General features: G+C 49.4%; 2 protein-coding genes across 5 annotated transcripts; one reads left to right on the top strand and one right to left on the bottom strand.

Moving 5' to 3' along the window:
• Positions 1–223: 223 nt before the first annotated feature.
• Positions 224–20,080, bottom strand: tdrd9 (tudor domain containing 9). Its single transcript, XM_048975040.1, has 36 exons — positions 19,739–20,080; positions 16,420–16,594; positions 12,923–13,014; positions 12,703–12,779; positions 11,969–12,190; positions 11,124–11,246; positions 9,085–9,165; positions 8,761–8,925; positions 8,301–8,404; positions 7,986–8,111; positions 7,807–7,891; positions 7,666–7,723; positions 7,472–7,576; positions 7,289–7,386; positions 7,074–7,205; positions 6,536–6,701; positions 6,295–6,358; positions 6,111–6,174; positions 5,979–6,023; positions 5,839–5,892; positions 5,505–5,621; positions 5,321–5,428; positions 5,136–5,236; positions 4,824–4,997; positions 4,436–4,538; positions 3,633–3,848; positions 3,461–3,550; positions 3,136–3,393; positions 2,481–2,648; positions 2,309–2,379; positions 2,106–2,215; positions 1,895–1,991; positions 1,670–1,808; positions 1,435–1,553; positions 885–957; positions 224–516 (listed from the first exon to the last, which is right to left on the bottom strand). The coding sequence occupies exons 1-36, from the start codon at positions 19,842–19,844 to the stop codon at positions 418–420; spliced, it is 4,185 nt and encodes a 1,394-aa protein (XP_048830997.1). The 5' UTR covers positions 19,845–20,080; the 3' UTR covers positions 224–417.
• atp5mj (ATP synthase membrane subunit j) lies at positions 16,159–19,059 on the top strand. 4 transcript variants are annotated; one of them, XM_048975064.1, is made up of 4 exons: positions 16,159–16,238; positions 18,307–18,435; positions 18,618–18,638; positions 18,760–19,059. In XM_048975064.1, the coding sequence occupies exons 1-4, from the start codon at positions 16,196–16,198 to the stop codon at positions 18,771–18,773; spliced, it is 207 nt and encodes a 68-aa protein (XP_048831021.1). In that variant the 5' UTR covers positions 16,159–16,195; the 3' UTR covers positions 18,774–19,059. The 4 variants fall into 4 exon arrangements, with proteins under 4 accessions (XP_048831021.1, XP_048831022.1, XP_048831023.1 ...); XM_048975065.1 differs by lacking the exon at positions 16,159–16,238 and adding an exon at positions 17,852–17,927; XM_048975066.1 differs by lacking the exon at positions 16,159–16,238 and adding an exon at positions 17,853–17,927 and having other exon boundaries at positions 18,310–18,435.
• Positions 20,081–20,181: the final 101 nt, after the last annotated feature.

The following is a 20,181-nucleotide window of genomic DNA, read 5'->3' as shown; positions in this document are numbered from 1 at the left end:
CAGGTAAATGTCAGATACTTGGGTAAGCTACTACTGCAGCAGGCCAGTTTTACCCTATGTCCACTATAAGACTCTTCAAGAGACTGCACTTTTTTCCAGTTTTGTCACGTATGATCCACAGCACGAGGGACCTGGGACACAGAGTACCTGGGAGAGAAGCCAATATGTAGCTCACCCCAGCATGCCTGGGCCCAGGTAACTGAACTCAAGCAAGAGAGAGACATGCAGCTTGAAAGATTTAATGTTCTACCAAACATAACTGCCCCCTGGTGGTACAAATGGGAATTGACCCAGGAAATAAAAACAAAACATTGACGGAGAAGAAATTTCTAGGCCTGGGACCAGGGAGTGGATTTTCAATAACAAACGGGCAACCCAAAACAACTCTTCTGGTACAGATCAGGGATTATGGCCACTTCACACATTGAGAAGTGGGATAGGGTGCAGGTGGAAGAGGGCACCTCTGCTATCCTGGTCAGTCTTCTGAAGTGGCTCCATCTTCTGACTGGGGTCAATCTGTAACACAAGCAGTCATCAAAATGCATTATATACCAATATAATGCATTCATAAAATATATAAAGCACAGGTATTAGTATAATAAGGCATAACGCTTTATAGCCATGTTTATTATGCATTATGAATGTACTACATGTTACATGAAGCTTTCATGTAAAATACACTAGATACCTTCATAATGCATTATAATGGTCAGTATAAACAAATATAATGCTTCATGGAGGTATCTAGTGCATTATAGATGAGAGCTTCATAGAGCATTCATAATGCATAATAAACATGGATACCTTGTCATGCCTTTTTATAGTTATAGTCATGTTTACAATGCTTCATGAAGGTATCTATAATGCATTTTGTAACAACCAACCTGATTCCATGTTTTCGGCTTCTCAGAGTAGCAAGGCACAATGTCTTCTCTCGCGGGAAACTTAGTGAATAACCTGAACGAGAGGGGGAGCAAACTCCAGCTGTCAAAGCAGAAACCATTACATCTGACTGCACACTTCACTGGACAGGATCATCCTCCATACAGCAACCAGGGCTGTTCATATGGTCTTCGACGTTCCATTACCTGTGAGCCCAGAGTGAAGCCTCCGAGTTCAATCAGAATCAGTAATTATTTAACTACCTGGGAAAACTGAAAACAAGGCCTGAATTTGGAACTAAGGGACAGATTTGTTAGAGCCTCACAGTACTTGAAAACCTTCTAGATGATTCAGGTCCAGAGAGTAAAAGACCAGACTGGGATTTTGTTTCAACCAACCAGTTGAGTGCTCTGTGACTGAAACTCTTTATGCTGGTTGGTTGAAACAAAATCCCGGTCTGGTCTTTTACTCTCTGGACCTGAATTACCCAGCTCCATCTAGATGTGTCTACATCAGAACTAAGGGGACCCCCAGACATATTGGAAGTGATACCTGATGAGCCGATCCCGAACATCCTGCTGCAGCTCCCTTATCCGGTCCTGCCCCAGGTGGAGGGTTCCGGCTGGGCCCTCACAGACTAGACTGTTGATGGCCAATCGCAGAGCGTTGATCTGGAGGTGGGTGTAGTAGGGAGTTATGGGTAATATGCCACAAGCGCTGCAAAAGGAGTGTTCGGAAAGCAGGCAGACATGCACACAGTCACACTGTCATCTAACTCAGCCGTTACCTCGGTGATGTCCTCCACGTCAAATCGGACATCAAAGTCCAGCTCTATGTCATGCTCTACCAGCACAGGTTCCTGGGTGTGCGAGTTCCAGCCCAGTCCACAGAGGGTGCCAGTAAAACAGGTGCTATCCTGATCCACGCTGAGGGGAATGTGTAAGCAGGTTCAGAAAAGAAGGGGAGGGGAGAAATATCGAGTTGGTGGGGTGGAGTGAGAGGTAGTCCTGACCGTAGCTCCATGATGGGGCTGAACAGCATGCAGAGTATGGCCGGCAAGCCGGGGATCCTGGGCATCAGGGTGGTCTCCTTCAGTAGGATGTTAGAGCCTAGACACAAACACTCATGAACCTCTCATGGATGTTGAGCTGCAATTCAGGGGGAAAAAATTCAGGGGCAGGCATGAAGGAGCTGCCTCCCGGAGCCAGTGTTCCCCCTCTTACTGGATGCACTGACAGACACCGTCCCGGCCACGATGATCCTCTGGTGCTTGTCCTCAAGGCTCTCGTTGACAGCCACAGAGTTAATGCTGTCCATGTCTATAGCTACAGACCTGAGAAAAATTAAACACACAAATTCCTGTTAATGGTGAAGCAAGGGATCTCAGTCTCTAGGGAACGGTACCAGTACAATCCTGTACTCTCACCTGTACTGTCTGACACTGTTCATGCAGTGGAAGCTCATCTTGTATGGACTGGATGGGCCATGGACTGGAGCCTAGCAGGAAGAAAAAAAAAACAAATTATATATATATATATATATATATATATGGCTACTGTGTGAGAGACAGAGACAGAGTCACCCGCACGCTCACACACCCGACTTTTGGGTGCGGCCTGGCTACTCTTGGAGAAGGCCTCCAGCAGGCTCTCCATCAGTTCCTTCTGCTCCTTCTTGTGCGTTGCCCAGGAGGTGCTGGAGGGATTGAACATGAAGGTGCCATTCTGGAGGTCCTTGTAGAGAGACTGCAGCATCTCGTGGCTCTGCTGCAAGACACAAACAAGGGGAGCAGGATTGGTCTTACATAGACCTTCACTAGACCCAGTTCTTTACTTTCACAAACAGGACTGCCGTACATTAATGGGGTTACTGATCACATGGTTTACCCCATTCACCCTATTACTCTAATCTACACGATTAAGTAACTTACTGCCAGACGCTCTTGTATGGCAGTAAGTTACTTAAAAATTAAAGACTGAAAAATTCATTTGCAACATTACTCTTTGTAACAATATGCTGCCAGAAGCTCCAATTTACGTTTCCTTCTGCAATCGCACAGGAGCAGCACGTGATGACAAATGAAACATCTCTGATGGACACTGAAATATGGAATGTATCACAAGCAAAAGGCAGCTTTTTAATGACTCAACCCCATTGCACAGGAGACGAGCGTCAAACCGTCGGGAGGCCGGTTAGCAGCTGGAAAACAGGCCATACCAACACGGGCAGAGCCCCCCCCCCCGCGCGCAGTACCTTGGACTGAAAGCTCTCCTCGACCTTGTAAGCGTGACCCTTCTCTATCATGTCGTCGGCCACGCTGAAGCTCGCGCCGTCCGTGTTGACGTGCAGGTGGACGCGCAGCACGCCGTGCACGACGGAGAAGAGCGAGGCCATGAGCGAGCGTCTGTTGACCAGCGTGATGAAGCAGTTCCTAGCCGCGCTGCTCCACTCGTTTCCCAGGATGAGGGACTGGGCAGACGGACGCATGCCGACTAACTGGAACTCCTGGGCCTGGAGAAGCATACGGTCACGGTGAACGGGAACGGAGACACACCCACACAAGCAGGGCTTCCTGTACCTGGTAGGGACGGGCCGACAGGTCCGCAGGTAGCTCCCTCAGGCTGCTAGCGTCCATCTGGCTGGTGTTGCCGTAATCCACAAAGAAGACCTGCGACGCACACAGGGTGACACTCTTAGCTAACACCTCTCTGCATTTGCACCCCTGCCCGCTCGGGCTGCTGCCACCTCACCTCCACACTGCTGCCGCTCACGTGCAGGACTTTAGCCCTGAAGTACAGGGGCTCCTCCTGGTCCTCGGCATAGGGCGCCAGGCACAGCAGGCTGGGGCAGACGGACCCGGACAGGCGCTGAAGCTGCCTGCCGTTGATGTCGGCCGTCAGCACGCCCTGCTTCCTTATGCTGGCCTCATCTGCCTGGAATCCCCAGAAGTGGCCGACTTCCACAACCTTCATCCCGGCCGCATGGGAGAACACGGGGCATGAGGGTATGAGGGAGCGGAGATCAGCAATCGCCTTTTAACATGACAAATAGTCCTGGGCTGGATGAACTGGTTCCGATTTTAACTTCCTGTAGGGTATGAATTTTTTTTTTTGTACCTCCATAACGTGCCATAACAAACAACAGCTGTAATCCATGAACAGGCTGTAAATCGTATAATACTGTTCGCTGCTAGAAGCGCTATGGGTGGATGCACAGAGTATACTGGTAGGGGACCTGTCCTTCGTACTAACAGTTATAACAGTACAATATACTGTAAATTTGCCAGAATTGTAAAAAATACAGTGAAACATACTTTTGGTCATACCACCCCGTGCTAATGGCAAATGTCAAAACTTATGGGTAGCGATGTTTGTCTGACAGGTACCAGACCGTCTTCTCGGGGTGGGGACCATGTGCATTCTGTGGTACATCCACAGAGGGTCACCAGGACCCATGACACCAGAAGGTTCACTCTTCCACCTCATTTTGGGATGTAATGCGTACGGGAGCCAGTCTGAGCGGCAGCAATACCTGTGTCACTGGGATTCATTACCTCTGTGATGTTGACGATGAACATGGGCTGGGGGGGGAATTGTTCTGGGTCAAACACGCTGCTCGTGGGCTCGACGGTGTGGTTCTCCAAGTCCACGGTCACCCTAGCACAGGAGGGCAAGAATAAGAGAATTTTAGTAAGGAATCTCTTTTGTAATTCTGTCTGATGCTCTGGGTAGACTGAAGGTCCCATCAAGTGAAAGGACCCCCGGGGGCACTGACGCCACAACCCCCCCTACGGGGACACGCCAAGAACGCGGTGTGTGAGATCAGGGTGTCCTGCTGTATCTGAATGTGAAGGACTGTGCCAAACCTCTCTGCTCTTCAGGTGTAGCACAAAAACACAGCATAACTAAACGCACAGCTCTCCATGTCACTCGCGGGCGTACCGCGCATGGGCAACGTGCGACAGGATCCTGTTGCCAGCCTTAGCTGCCACTGCATTGCTGGGATGCACTAACAGGTCCTTTGGGAGGCGCTGCTGAGCCATGAGGAGGGCCAGGGACACCTCGGGGAGAACCCCGGTCCCCCGGGCAGAGGTCTTGTAGAACTCCATGTATGCTCTGCACAGGGAAAAGACAAACCTTGGTTTGAGAGTCTGAACCATGACTTGTACCTGTTAGTACTGTAGGAATGACTGAGGGTGAAAGCTGACCCACACTCAGTGGAATCTGGATCGGGAAGGAGAGTGCCAGGCCTACCTGGAGCCATCGTAGGTGATGGACTTCACTGGGCCGCACTGGCGAAAGAGCGACTGCAGCTGCTTATAGTACAGGAACCCGAAGGAAGGCACGTTTCGGACCTGGAGGCGGAGGTGAAAGGTACACAGGCTCCAGGGATTGTGGGCTGGACTCTCCCGGCTCCCGGGAAGTTCAGAGAAACCTACCTGCACTGTCGTCTTCGGGTTGTGGCCACACAGCTCCTTGAAGGCCAGTTCTTCGTCTATTTCCCCCATGTTGAAATAATTGGGGTAAAAGGCCCCGGCGATGGCGATCTGGGACAGAGCGGAAGGCCGTGACTACAGGTGTGCGGCTGCAGTGGGGGCGCGCGTCCGCTGCCGTGAGCCCCACCTGCAGGATGAACGTCTGCTTGTTGACGCTCTCGTAATCCTTGGTGGGCGCCTTCTCAGTCACACGCATGTTGAAGTGGAACACGCGAGCCTTCAGGTCCTCGAACAGCTCAGCCACCTGCACGCACGTATGCGCAGACGCAGTGTGTGCGACAGTGTGCATCTGCTCCATAAATACCTATATATATCCAGCTGTGTACTTCAATCTAGTAAAATCAGGCGGGTACTATGCAGTAAGAGAGGAAGGCAGATGAGACGTTCTCTATCCCCTGCTGATCTTATAGGTCATTATACATTTCCATCCACAATGTTCCCAGAATGCCTGCTGTTCCCACCTCTCGGATCCTCTTGATCTGGATGCAGTTCTCCTTACCCCAGTCCAGCTCGTCCTGGTCAGGGATGCAGGTAAAGAAGCCCTTCAATATGGCAGACAGTCACAGGGGATCTCGGCGGGGCAGATGGAGCGAGTTCTCACCTTAGCATGCCGAAACGCTCCCTCTTGCCGGGAGGTGTACCACACCTGACAGACACATGGTACAGCTGAACTCTCTGAACCCACCCCCACCCCAAAAAACACACGGAGCAACGGATTTGGCCAAATGCGCACCTTGAATGCATTGACGACTGCTATGGAATCGCTCGGGATGCCATTTGCAAAGGCCAGCTTGTTCCTGAGCCAGATGAACAAATGTAGTGAAGTGAAATGAAGTGCACTGGGGGCCATGCCGGGGGCCCAGGCTCCCCCCCCCCAGCCCCAGAGAGAGGGTCAGTGGCCATCTGTCACCGCTCACCGATAGCCAGTCAACCGCTGCAGCGATGGCATCGCGAAGAAGCTCTTCAAGGACATACAAGCCGCTGTCAGGTAAAACACAAAAACATGTCACTACACTGGGTAAACCAGCACCTTCTTTACGTCAGTCACAGCGTACAGAAGGCCTCCAAGTCCTTCACTATGAGAAACTTGGTGAAAGGGATAAGATGGCCTGCACTGTAACATTTGTCCAGTAGAGGGCACCAGTGTCACACACTTGCCTAAGATGAGACACTCCTCAAGGCAGCCAAACGCATGGCCCAGTACTACCAACTTGCCCAGGTGCAAGTTTACAGGCAGCTGTGCCAGCACTCGGCCCAAGAAGGTGAGATCTCCGTCGAAACGTCTCTGGTCCTCTCCTTCCCGCTCCAGGGAGAGTGCCCCCAACTGACACATGCAGACAATCAGCAAGTAATATAAAACTTTCAGGTAACACTCTACGTGAGGGGGCACAAGTAACAGAGTAACTCAGTTACTACTGAAGTACAAATTGTGAGCAAATATAGTAGCTGCATGAAATACATCATCAGATATGACTGAGTTCATCATCTGTAACATGGGATCAGTATGTAACTAACACATAATTTACTAGTTAACCAGAAACTAAGTAAGAGTGCACAACTACATTTGTACCCACTCAAGTACTGTAACCAACTTTTGTTGCTAAAAATAGCTTGGAAAAAATCAAATGTGGTTTCATGCAGACAAACATGCAAACAAACAGCAGATCACAACATGCGCGTGCATGGGCATGCGTACCTCTTTGAGCTGCAGCACTGTCCTCTCGATGTCATTAAGGTGAGGGGGTGACAGAGCAGTGGACAGAAGAGATCGGGGGTCGCCCATATCCAGCAGTTTTACTTTCAGCATGGTGGTAGCCAAGGGTGACCGCTGGGCAAACCGGCATGAGGTCTCAGTTCACGGTGGACTGACGCTGAGCACATGCCATGACACAGAACGGGATTGCATCATACCTGCATTTCAGGAGTCATGTATTCTGGGATCGCAGTTCTCCAGAACTTCCTGGTCACCAGCCGGTAACAGTAGCCTTTAGAGACACGTCCTGCCCGACCTGGAAAAACACAACAGGTCCTGGAGACCCGCTGGATCCTGTCAATCAACCAAACAAATGGTTCCAGGAAGCTCAAGCCACGCACCTCTTCTCTGATTGCAGCTAGTCTTGGAAGCCCAGGTGAGGCACAGGCTCTGGTAATGGGTTCTCTTATCCCAGAAGAGTTGTCGCGCCAGACAGAAGTCGATCACTACGGGGACCGGCAGAGGAAAGAGGGACGTCTCACGACAGAGCAGCAAACCTGCGGTTCCACACGCACTACAGGCGGAACACACCTACCGTACTTCACGTCGGGCACCGTGACGGAGCTCTCTGCGATGTTGGTGGACAGGATGACCTGTGAAGCAGAGCGTTGCAGATTTAACACAAACCAGCAGTGAATGGGACAAACACCCCCCCCCCCAAAGTAGTGGGAGCTACCTTCCTGTACCCCGGAATTGGAACCAGAAACAAGGCGTTCTGCTCCTCCAAGGTGATTGTGGAGTGGAGTGGGTACACCTGCAACCTGCAACACACACAGCCTGCCCATGGTCAAAACAAGCAGCCCTGTGGGGGGGGCACGGGGAGAGGCTCGCTCCTCCCTGACCTGTCACATGTACCTCTTTCGCACCAGGTTGGCCAGGGCTTCCTGCATGTACTGGATCTCAGCCAGGCCCGGCAGGAAGACTAGCACGCTGCCCCGATTCGGTAGGGCCACGTCGCCACAGATCTCCGCCTCAGTGCTCCTGTCACACGCCCAGGATACAGCCGTATTATCAGTAACAATCAATCAAAGGAGTGATGGACGCAGTAGTGCATACTGCACCGATTTAATAGGGCGGCAGTTTAGCTTCAGTGTGGTTCATGTAGCACAGCACCACCCAGCAGGAACGCAACGGCAGGCTGCTGCGAGTAGCTGCCCTGATCCCACAAACCTCTGGTCTTTGTTCTCCAGCTCATCAAAGCTTTGGATGAGGCTGACAGCCATATCGTACATCTCTTTAGTGATGCAGGGCTCCTCAGTGTTGTGGTGCTCCACCTGACACACACGCACACACGTCTGTATTCATATCTTTGTGGGGACCATCCATTCATTTCTATGGGAAAATACCCTAATTCTAACAATAACCCCCTACCCAGCCGTAAGACATTTTTCGTTTTTGATTGCATCCACATATTTTAGTAAAATTTTGTTTTCCCTTGTGGGAACCAAAAAAATGCCTCCCAGCACAATGTCAAAATAACAGGTTATCACCACACTGTGAGGATATTTGGTGCTCACAATGCAATATTTACACTGCACAGCCCGGCCAGAGCGCACTGCACTAGCTGCGTTACTTCTTTGGGTTCTTTAATGCTTTTCCCACCGTACACCCCATCCTGACGTCAGCCCACCATATGATTGAACTTGCTGCGCAGATCATCCAGGAAGAATTCCTCGATGGTGTACGGCGCTCCATCCACCTCAAAAACATAGGCTGGGTTCACATGGTTACGGACAGGCGTGCCGAAGTATTCCGCAAGCTCCCGGCAGTTGATGGTAGCCGACATGAGGATAACCTGGTGTCAGGAGAAGTGGTATCATGAATTCATGGAGGACAGTCATTCCAGGTACGACAGGGTGATGCCAATCTGAAAACTGTGCAGATGAATCAGTAGATGTCACCTGACTGAGCACCACCCAGCCCCGGGATCCCCCAAGATAAATGTCCTGCTCACTTTGACATAGCGGGAGTTGGAGTGGAGCAGCTTCCTCACCACCAGCAGCAGGAAGTCCAGCTCCTCAGTGCGTTCATGTACCTGAGATCCACAGGCAGGCAGAAGATCAGGAGCATATCTTCCAGGTGTACCTCTGTAAGAGCAGTGTGCGAGAAGGTACGGTGGCGTACCTCTGTGAAGATGGTGAGCAAGGTAGTATGGGGAAGGTATGTCTATGAAGATGGCGAGTGTGAGGAGGCACGGGGTGTATCTCTATGGAGACGGCGTGCGTGAGGAGGCACGGGGCGTATCTCTATGGAGACGGCGTGCGTGAGGAGGCACGGGGCGTATCTCTATGGAGACGGCGTGCGTGAGGAGGCACGGGGCGTATCTCTATGGAGACGGCGTGCGTGAGGAGGCACGGGGCGTATCTCTATGGAGATGGCGTGCGTGAGGAGGCACGGGGCGTATCTCTATGGAGATGGCGTGCGTGAGGAGGCACGGGGCGTATCTCTATGGAGATGGCGTGCGTGAGGAGGCACGGGGCGTATCTCTATGGAGATGGCGTGCGTGAGGAGGCACGGGGCGTATCTCTATGGAGATGGCGTGCGTGAGGAGGCACGGGGCGTATCTCTATGGAGATGGCGTGCGTGAGGAGGCACGGGGCGTATCTCTATGGAGACGGCGTGCGTGAGGAGGCACGGGGCGTATCTCTATGGAGACGGCGTGCGTGAGGAGGCACGGGGCGTATCTCTATGGAGATGGCGTGCGTGAGGAGGCACGGGGCGTATCTCTATGGAGATGGCGAGCGTGAGGAGGCACGGGGCGTATCTCTATGGAGACGGCGTGCGTGAGGAGGCACGGGGCGTATCTCTATGGAGACGGCGTGCGTGAGGAGGCACGGGGCGTATCTCTATGGAGATGGCGTGCGTGAGGAGGCACGGGGCGTATCTCTATGGAGATGGCGTGCGTGAGGAGACACGGGGCGTATCTCTATGGAGACGGCGAGCGTGAGGAGGCACGGGGCGTATCTCTATGGAGATGGCGTGCGTGAGGAGAAACGGGGCGTATCCTTATTGGAGATGGCGTGCGTGAGGAGGCACGGGGCGTATCTCTATGAAGATGGCGTGTGTGAGGAGACACGGGGCGTATCTCTATGGAGATGGCGTGTGTGAGGAGACACGGGGCGTATCTCTATGGAGACGGCGTGCGTGAGGAGGCACGGGGCGTATCTCTATGGAGATGGCGTGCGTGAGGAGAAACGGGGCGTATCCTTATTGGAGATGGCGTGCGTGAGGAGAAACGGGGCGTATCCTTATTGGAGATGGCGTGCGTGAGGAGGCACGGGGCGTATCTCTATGAAGATGGCGTGTGTGAGGAGACACGGGGCGTATCTCTATGGAGACGGCGAGCGTGAGGAGGCACGGGGCGTATCTCTATGGAGATGGCGTGCGTGAGGAGAAACGGGGCGTATCCTTATTGGAGATGGCGTGCGTGAGGAGGCACGGGGCGTATCTCTATGAAGATGGCGTGTGTGAGGAGACACGGGGCGTATCTCTATGGAGACGGCGTGCGTGAGGAGGCACGGGGCGTATCTCTATGGAGACGGCGTGCGTGAGGAGGCACGGGGCGTATCTCTATGGAGATGGCGTGCGTGAGGAGAAACGGGGCGTATCCTTATTGGAGATGGCGTGCGTGAGGAGGCACGGGGCGTATCTCTATGAAGATGGCGTGTGTGAGGAGACACGGGACGTATCTCTATGGAGATGGCGTGCGTGAGGAGGCACGGGGCGTATCTCTATGAAGATGGCGTGTGTGAGGAGACACGGGGCGTATCTCTATGGAGATGGCGTGTGTGAGGAGACACGGGGCGTATCTCTATGGAGATGCCGTGCGTGAGGAGGCACGGGGCGTATCTCTATGGAGATGGCGTGCGTGAGGAGAAACGGGGCGTATCCTTATTGGAGATGGCGTGCGTGAGGAGGCACGGGGCGTATCTCTATGGAGACGGGGTATGTGAGGAATGTAAGGATAGGTATAAGAAAGTATTCAGCGGGTACCTCATCTATGAAGATATGTGAAAACTCAGTAAGACTTTTGGCAAAGACCAGCTTCTGCAGCAGCACTCCAGTGGTCACATAGATGAGCCTTGTCTGGTCTGAGGCCACCTTTGTCAGGCTCACCTGGGTGTGTAGGCGTGCGCGCACACACACACACACACACACACACGCACAAAATTAAGCTTGTGTAAGTAGGACAGAAGCCCATGCAAATGGCACAGATGGAGAAGCATAAACAAGAGAGACCCCTGGGCACACGCTCATGTGATCAGTGACACGTGCAGTGTGATGTTGCCAGAAGGCTGCTAATGGTCCCTGACCCCCCCGCGCCATTAGTGCCGTCATGCGGACTGATATCACACTGCCTTGATGCCAGAGCTCACCTGGAGGAACTAGAGTTTCACTTATAAACAAAACAAAGGGTTTTTAAGACAATAGCCCATTATCTATGCCTGCACTGCCTTCATTGTGCTTACAGGCAGCTGAGAGACAGAAGGTTTTATCTTATTACTTAAGCACACAGGAGCTGGGCACCCTCATTTGAAATGATATGTAAACAAAAGGATTAACCCACAAATCTCTAAGTGCACATGGCTGAGTACACATGGGAAGCTGGAGTCTGTGCTGAACACCAGCAAGAATTCTGGGAGATCGGACACTCAGTGTCCCCTTTGTTTGTTACGCAGTAGAGCAGTAATGGACCGAAATGACCATGTCTCTCTAAACAGCAGGGAACCCCCCCCCCCCCCCCGCCCACCCTGCAAATGCAGCCTACACAAACCCAGAAACAACTCTGTGGATAACAGAGGTGGTGACATTGCAACCGCGGGAGGGTACAACCATACCTGGTATCCCACCAGACCGCCAAGGGCACACCTGCACTCATGGGCGACCCAGCGGGCGATGCTGATGGCGGCGATCCTGCGTGGCTGGGTGACCACGATGTTGCAGGGGGCGCCTTTCTCTCTGTAGTAGTCCAGGATGAACTGGGGCAGCTGCGTGGTTTTCCCACTGCCCGTGGCTCCCCGGACGATGACCACCGAATTATTCTCAATCAGAGAGATGAGCTGAGGACAAAGTCATGTGATAAAATCTGCTGGAAAGACATGTGCGTACACTGTCGGTGCTTTTCAGTGTCACACACTGCAACAAAAAACGTTTATTTTTTTTAGGACTTATTAAGGGCAATTCTCAATTCTAAGGAATTTTTAAGTAAAACAGAACCTTTACTTAAAGCAGGACCAGAATACTTTACAATAACCCTGAATTTTATTACGACTAATTCTCGATATTCAATGAAATGGAAAAAAAAGAGACTCATTTCAAAATATCATCCAGCCTAATTACAGGAGTTCGGAGGCTCCCACAGAGACGCGACCAGGCAGGGAAAACCATCTCCATCTCCATATTTTAAAGCCACATCATTCTGCTGGATGAAAATTATGTTGCTTCCGCAGGGATGGAAGACAGGGACAAAAGCTAAGATCACTTTTCCGCTGCCACAGGTCGTCGTGACGCCAGGCCCAGTATGGAGTGTACAGGGGAGAGGGGGGAGGAGGGGTCACCGTCACCTGCTTACCTCCTGTCGGTTCTTGGTGATTGGCAGCGATCGGTACTCATATTTCCCAGGGGACTTTGGAGAGCCTGGAGATTGAGCTGACAAGAAACACACTCACTGCTGATACCACAGCACACTGTCATACACAAGTCTGAACATTCTTGCAGTTGTTTCCCCATTTCAGCATCAATGCATGTGTCCAATGCAGTGCCGGGGACTCCGAATAAGAGCTCTAACTCACTGCTTGATGATCCTGTGCTACTCTGAGCCCTGCTGCAGCCCTCTGCTACACTGCTCCTTGGGCTGCTCTGCTCCACAGTGCCATCTGCTGTCCTGGAGGGAAATTAAAGCATCACTATTCAGCAACACATTGACACAGAGATAACAGGGTGCATTATTGTATTAATAAGCACACATAATATATAGGGGGGGGGCAAGACGTAACTGGAAAACCTTCTGTTATCCATAAAAATATTAAATGAGAATTTACAGGCAGTAAAGCAGAGGCATGAACATACTTGTACACATAGAAGGTCTGGTGTTTGGTTGCAGGTATAATGATACGTTGCTGTTGTAAACATTTACCTGATCGTACTACAAAACCTGCCAATCGTGTCCCTGACTCTGTAACCAATCGCCTGCTGTCAGCTCCTACTGTCACACCCCACTGAAGCAGCTTGAGGAGGGGGGTGTGCTGTGGGGCTTCCATTCCTCCCAGCAGCAGCTGGCATCACGGTGCCATCCTCACCCCCCCCCCGCCCCCAGAGCGTCCCCCTAACCAGGTGCCTCATCACCGAGTCCCCAAAGCCCTCAGACAGGGGTGTCTCCACCTAACAATCCCCAACCCCAGACACACACACACACACACACAGACACACACACACACACACACACACTTCAACATATAGCGAGCTGAAGGGCTGTGTCTGCAGTTACACACAAGCTTCTTGCTCCCACAGAAAGTCAGACACGACTGCAGGGCCATCAGCAGCGGCTCCGGGGAGCGAATGAGCCGCACCTCCAGACCCACGCGAGACTGTGGCCCCCCCCCGGTACAGGCAGGCTCAATAAGGGCGGTCAGCAGAAACCCGCAGGTGATTAATGGGTGAATGAGCTTCGCATCCCTCCCCCAGAATGATTAATCCATGTTAACAAAACAAAAAAAATCCGCTTAATTTCCCCAAGCTTCTTAACAGCTATGGTTTGACTATGTGCTCTCCATCGCCCCCTGGGTGATCCTGGGGTTTTTGGGATAACGACTGACTTGATGTTACTGTGTGCTGCCTCACAGACCACAGGCCTGTTGGGGTGTGTGTGTGTGTGTGTGTATTGTCCTCCTCCACAGCCTGGGTGTGTGTGTGGACCCAACAGCCAATTAGTCCCGCCCTCTCTGAATAACAAAAGCACTGGGCTCTGATCCTAGCTGACTGGACAGTCACAGCCAAGAGCCAAGCCAAAATGCGGGAGTGGTGGGGCCTTGGGAAAGGGGATTCAGAGTCATTCAGCTGGACTCTCTGGACCGTTCCCTGGACACAAGTTCACGACACTCACAGTCAGTTGAATCATTGTCATTTATGAAGGTCACTGCAAACGGGGACAGGAGCCCGTGCGGCATCACATGAGTAAAGTGGTCATGCATGAGCGGCCTCCCACAGTGGCGTTTGGGGGGGCAGCCATCTCCCTGGGTCATACTGGGATATGAACGCTATGTTCTGGGAAGCCCTGGTGTCAGCTGGCAGGAGCCTGCTAACCGTACTGTCCGGATCCAGTGCACGAGGCTTGTCACCCAGGTTACCGCCGCACCCACAACATAAGAGTACAGCTAACGTACATCGGCACGGCTTATGCTGCCCTACCACACAGAAAAGCAGATCTGAACCAAGGGCTCAGACTCCTGCATGCACACCTGCTCTACCCTCCATTCGTCTTTTTCTCGCTCATTAACATTCCACACTTTCCATCTCCTCTCCAGGTGTTGTGAGGTGCTCACCACCCACAATATTCTCCCTTGGGAACTGGTGTACGTCTTCAAGCATTTCTTCTGTTAACCAGAGCTGTCACTCCAACCCAGACCCAACATCAGGTGCACCTTACATTTACATTTACAGGATTTGGCAGACGCCCTTAGCCAGAGCGACTTACATAAGTGCTTTGAGACTCTGCGATGAATTTCCGATACTAGCTCAATAAGGACCCAAGCTCTGAATACCATCTGTCTGAAAACTCCGTTAAGTGCAGAATTTTTTTTTTTTTTTAATCACACACACACACACACCTTGGATCACAGAGTTACTTCAGAACACCATTTAAAGGCAGGCTGATTATATAATATGAAACGATGAACAAAGAAATAATGATTTCACGTTTCCCAAGGCTTCGACTATTATCCAATAGAACACAACAAATGAAAAAAAAAAAAAAAATCTTGCATTGTTACTTTTCTCAATTATTCAACATTCCAGTGGCTTTTATATCACATAATTTCATATAAATTTACATTTTTATATGACACTATAAACAATGACGGCTAAGTTAGTTTAAAAATGTAATGCTGCACAGTTACTAGTTACCTGCTGAAAATGTAGAGTAACGTAATCCAAGTACCTTAAAATAAAAGTAATATACCTAATTATAGTAATTTTGGATTACATCAATGAAACTAAAGACAGGAGTAAACAAATGTCAAAAATATCACTTATTAGGCAAAGAAGAACTGACATTCAACGTAAACCGTAATGCCCTAATAATATCAATGGAGAAATTATCTTGTCCTATAAGTAAAGAACACACGTCAACATCTCACAGAAAATGGCGTGATGGCAGCTTCGCATTCTTTATAAACGCAACATTAAACCATTCGGCGATTTTAGATTTATTATTATGAAATCTAGACGTAATGTTCTATCTTTATCATCTGACGGCGACTCGCAGATTATACTCTTATTTATTGCAAATGTAACTAATTTGATTTCGTTTATCAGTAAGTGTAACGGAATAGTTACTTGTTTTTTTGTATCCAGATTACGTAACGCAGGTACATGTATTCCGTTAGTATCGCACCCATGACAACCAGGCGCGCATACGCCGGCGCGCAGAAAAGCCATCCGCGTTCGCGTCTCCCCAACTCGTTGAGTTTTGAGATTTTGGAGGCTGATTATCACCAGCCAGCTTCATGCTCTATCACGATGTCGGAGCAAGGAAGTCTTACACTAAGTTAATATCTTCAGAGATCATATTTTAATATTGCATGTTCGAGTTGGCAATCATACAAGTGTGTGTGCATCTGACGTCGTTGTGTTCCTCGTTCTCTGTGTTATGTTGCTGTTCATCTCCTGCAAGACACTAACAAACCGGCCCAACACACACTTCACCTTTTTTAACGTGTCTTTTACTCAATCGCTTTAAAATTAACTAAACGCCGGTTATACCCAATGATTGTTAATGCAGACAGGTGGGCAGGTGTGGAAGTACCACCCAGGTGTCGGTTCTGAGTCCAAAACCGGCGAAATCACAGATGGCGGCCAGGCCCGTAGTCAAAGTGAGGTTTGAGACTCAGGGTGGGCTACCGGTCTCTTCTATCACAACATTGATAGCGTCCCCTTCATAAGTGGTGTAAATATTTAGCTTCGAGTTTTATTTTTAGTACTTAAACTCCGAGGTCCGGACTTCGGTGACCTCATAGCTGGCTACTGCCCTGATGGCGGGGATGCGAGCAGGTCATTCTACATGGAGGATTACCCGCTCTCGGCGCTCACTCCCACCGCCTTGGGCTCATCCTGAAGCCTGTCAGTGATTCGGATGCCGGCGAACTTGGTACCGGCGGTAAACCATTCCGTTATCTGCTCCGCAGTGATCGTCTTCTTCATGATGTATGCAATAATACAGCAGCTCCGCCGACGGGTCCGTGCTGTTTCTGCTGAAAGAGACTTAAATGGGAAAAATCTAAGGCGCGAAAACCCGCGGACACGTGACAAGGTGCCGCAGGCAATGAATACCGACCGAAACCAGGGGATTTGACTAAGAAAGTCCCTGCAAACTGTTAATGCAAACCTTAGTTAACGTTCGTAAAAGCACTAATGTGTATGCTGATAATTAATCGTGCATTTCCAAAAAAAGTCGCTATTTCCAACACGGGGGAATCAATTACTTAATTTTGAGTTGTCCATTTGGAATGAACATACGCGCTGGTTTTATTCTGTTTGGACCCCTAAATAAGATTCATTTTTACATAATTGAGTTACATATACGAATGCGGGGGCGGCATGGTGGCGCAGTGGTTAGCACTGTTGCCTCACACCTCTGGTACCTGGGTTCGAATCTCCGCCTGGGTCACATGTGTGTGGAGTTTGCATGTTCTCCCCATGTCGTCGTGGGGTTTCCTCCGGGTACTCCGGTTTCCCCCCACAGTCCAAAAACGTGCTGAGGCTATTTGGAGTTGCAAAATTGCCCATAGGTGTGTATGTGTGAGTGAATGGTGTGTGAGTGTGCCCTGCGATGGGCTGGCCCCCCATCCTGGGTTGTTCCCAGCCTCGTGCCCATTGCTTCCGGGATAGGCTCCGGACCCCCCGCGACCCAATAGGATAAGCGGTTTGGAAAATGGATGGATGGATATACGAATGCACTACAAATATGGAAATAACAGAAACATTGTTGTGAAATGTGCCTTGTAATCAACATAAGGTACAATGACATATGTATGCAATATAACAGTGTGTGCGTGTGAGAGTAAATGGTGTGTGAGTGTGCCCTGCGATGGGCTGGCCCCCCATCCCGGGTTGTTCCCTGCCTCGTGCCCATTGCTCCCGGGATAGGCTCCGGACCCCCCCAGTAGTATAAGCGGTTTGGAAAATGGATGGATAGATTGATTACTTTATTTAACTTGACACACCACATCTTTAAATTCTCATCCTTGCATTAGAATACAGACCAGTTAATATTGACGGTATCTCATGCTGCGTCATATGTTTTAAAATTACTACACACTGAATATTAAACTGAAGCTTGACATAAAAAAATTAAATCGCAAATCAAATCGCAATCGCAATGTCTGTCAGAAAAACCGCGGTTAGATATTTTCCTCAAATCGTGTGCAGCCTTGGTTTGACGTTCAGAACTCGTGGTATTCATACCTCCCGACCAGAAGGTGGCACTAAATCGTATCGCTTCTTACCAACGAATAAAAACCTAAAGTGACCTTCTGTGGCTTCCGGTTCTCTGTCGCAGTGTGCATCGGTCGGATTTGGAAGGTAAGTTGGTAAATATAAGTAATAGAAATATTAGTTAACAACGGCTGTGTTGTTTGGTATTTAGCAGTTCGTATAAATCTATGCCATTGTGCAAAACACAAGCCATCGGCAAGAGTACAGGACGCTGTCATATTCGAAATGTTTTCAGTCCATGCCTTTTATTTGCACTACATTTATTAAAATCATTTGTATTTATCGTGACTTTCCAGCAAAATGCATCCAAGCATATACTGGCGACAGCAGCAGTATGTAATGTGAAGGCTGTTAAAGATAAATACGTGTGATGTTTTTGCAGTCCATGCAGTGGAATTGAGTGTTATTGTTACGGATTGACAGTTGAAATGGGTTTGAGACTGAATGTTACCTTACAATATTTTAGCAGTCATGGCAGGTCGCGCATTTGCAGCCTGGTTGTCTAAAATGAAGCCATACTACACGCAAGCTTACCAAGAGGTCTGGGTGGGCATTGGGATAATGACCTACCTGTACTACAAGATCTCCTATGGAGGTAAGTGTTGGGAATAGGCTTTAGTCAGGCATCGTCAGCCCAGTTCAGTTATGATGAAACCCAGTACAGAGGGTGCCAGGGGCTTAACCTTAAAAGAACATATTGACCTTAATCTTTTACTGATATGCTGACATTATGACCGTTCTGTTATGTTGATTCTGATATTTTGTCTTTCTTTAAAGGCAAAAAAGCTGTGAAAGGCAGTAAGTACAGCTCGACCATTTCCCTTCCCTTAGCATGTGTTCCAGACATGCAGGTTCTACCCATCATTTAGGATAATTGTATTATCCTACTAACTAGGGTTTTTCCTCTCTACTCTTTCAGAATCGGGACACTGATTTGTGACCTGCTTACATGCCACCCTGGACGTCTGTCCTTGGCTTTCTGCAGAGGCCTGGCTGGTGCCATTAAATCTTTTGTTATGGTGACAGTGTTTGAGTCTTACGTTCTGTCATATGAATATTTTGGTTTTCCCAAAAAATTAGAAGAATCGAGTTAAAGTACTGTATTTTTTACACTTAGTTCTTGTGTTATTTAAATATATGCTAGTCTAAATGAAATTGATCACAGTTGTATAGCTTGTTGAATGTGTGGCCAATAAAATGTAACATTTACTTCACGAAATCATTTACTTCACCTTTTTTTGGAAGAAAACAGATGGTATATATGAAAATGTTAGCAGGTTCTGCCTCTTCTGCCAGAAGAAACACTTATTTTTCATTTTATGGGCTCTACTTTGAGGCAGGCATATGTTCGTGGGGTACCTATAGGCTGATGGTTGTTGTTGACACACAACGAAATGTCTCCTCTGCATTTAACCCATATGTGACATCGTGCAGGGGGCAGCTAATTCAGCGCCCGGGGAGTAGTGCTTCGGGGGGGGGGGGGGGGGACCAACCAGCAGTCTTTCAATTGCAAGTGTGCTTCCTTAACCATTAAGACACCGTTGCCCACAATATATGCCATTAATACACATATGGTTCACTATCAGTTGTGAACAATAGTTCTGGTGGTCAGTATATATGATATCCTCACAACTGTGTTCAGTGTAGTGTAGTTCAGTAGAAGATACATGTGATCTCTGTATATGGTTCCACAGTCGTCTCACACCTCTGAAGACCAAGGTTTGAGTGTCCACCCTGGTACTATGTTTATTGAATTGTTGTTCTTGTATCTTAGTGAGTTTCATCTGGTTTCTCTCGTTTTCCCCTCCGGTTCAAAGACTTGCTGTTGGTGTCCTTAAATTCTTTGTAGGTGTGTGTGTGTGCACACGTACGCGCCCTGCGATGGGTTCCCCTCCTACCTGGGATCCCCCTTTTCTGGTCTTTCCCCGTGTTTCCAGGATAGACTGGACCCCCTCGACCCTGCTTTGAATTATGGAAACGGGATGGATGGAACAACGACGCCATCTGGTGGAAAGCAGTTCAAATTTAATTTTCATTAGCGATATATCTTCTCCAGTATCATTTTTTTAAATCTTGCTTTGTAATTGTTACGCATAAAATCGCGATTCTTCACGTTAGTCTGACAGTATCCATATCGTGTGCCTTGTAACTCAAAATTGACCAGTTAAAATAACCACACCGCACCACACCACAGTTAAAATAACCACCCAGGAAGCTTTTTGGACGGATGGAAAATGCCTACAATTACAGCGGTTAATTAAGCACGTGCGTTTTATTTATACCATAGATTTTACAGGCAACCTGGTGTAGGTGTGTAAATTTAAGATACCGCCAGCATCTG

The sequence above is a fragment of the Brienomyrus brachyistius genome, chromosome 14 (genome assembly GCF_023856365.1).
Source record: "Brienomyrus brachyistius isolate T26 chromosome 14, BBRACH_0.4, whole genome shotgun sequence".
In the NCBI taxonomy this organism is placed as follows: Eukaryota; Metazoa; Chordata; class Actinopteri; order Osteoglossiformes; family Mormyridae; genus Brienomyrus; species Brienomyrus brachyistius.
The sequence above is the reverse complement of the archived record's forward strand: the minus strand, read 5'-3'. Positions and strand labels throughout refer to the sequence as shown.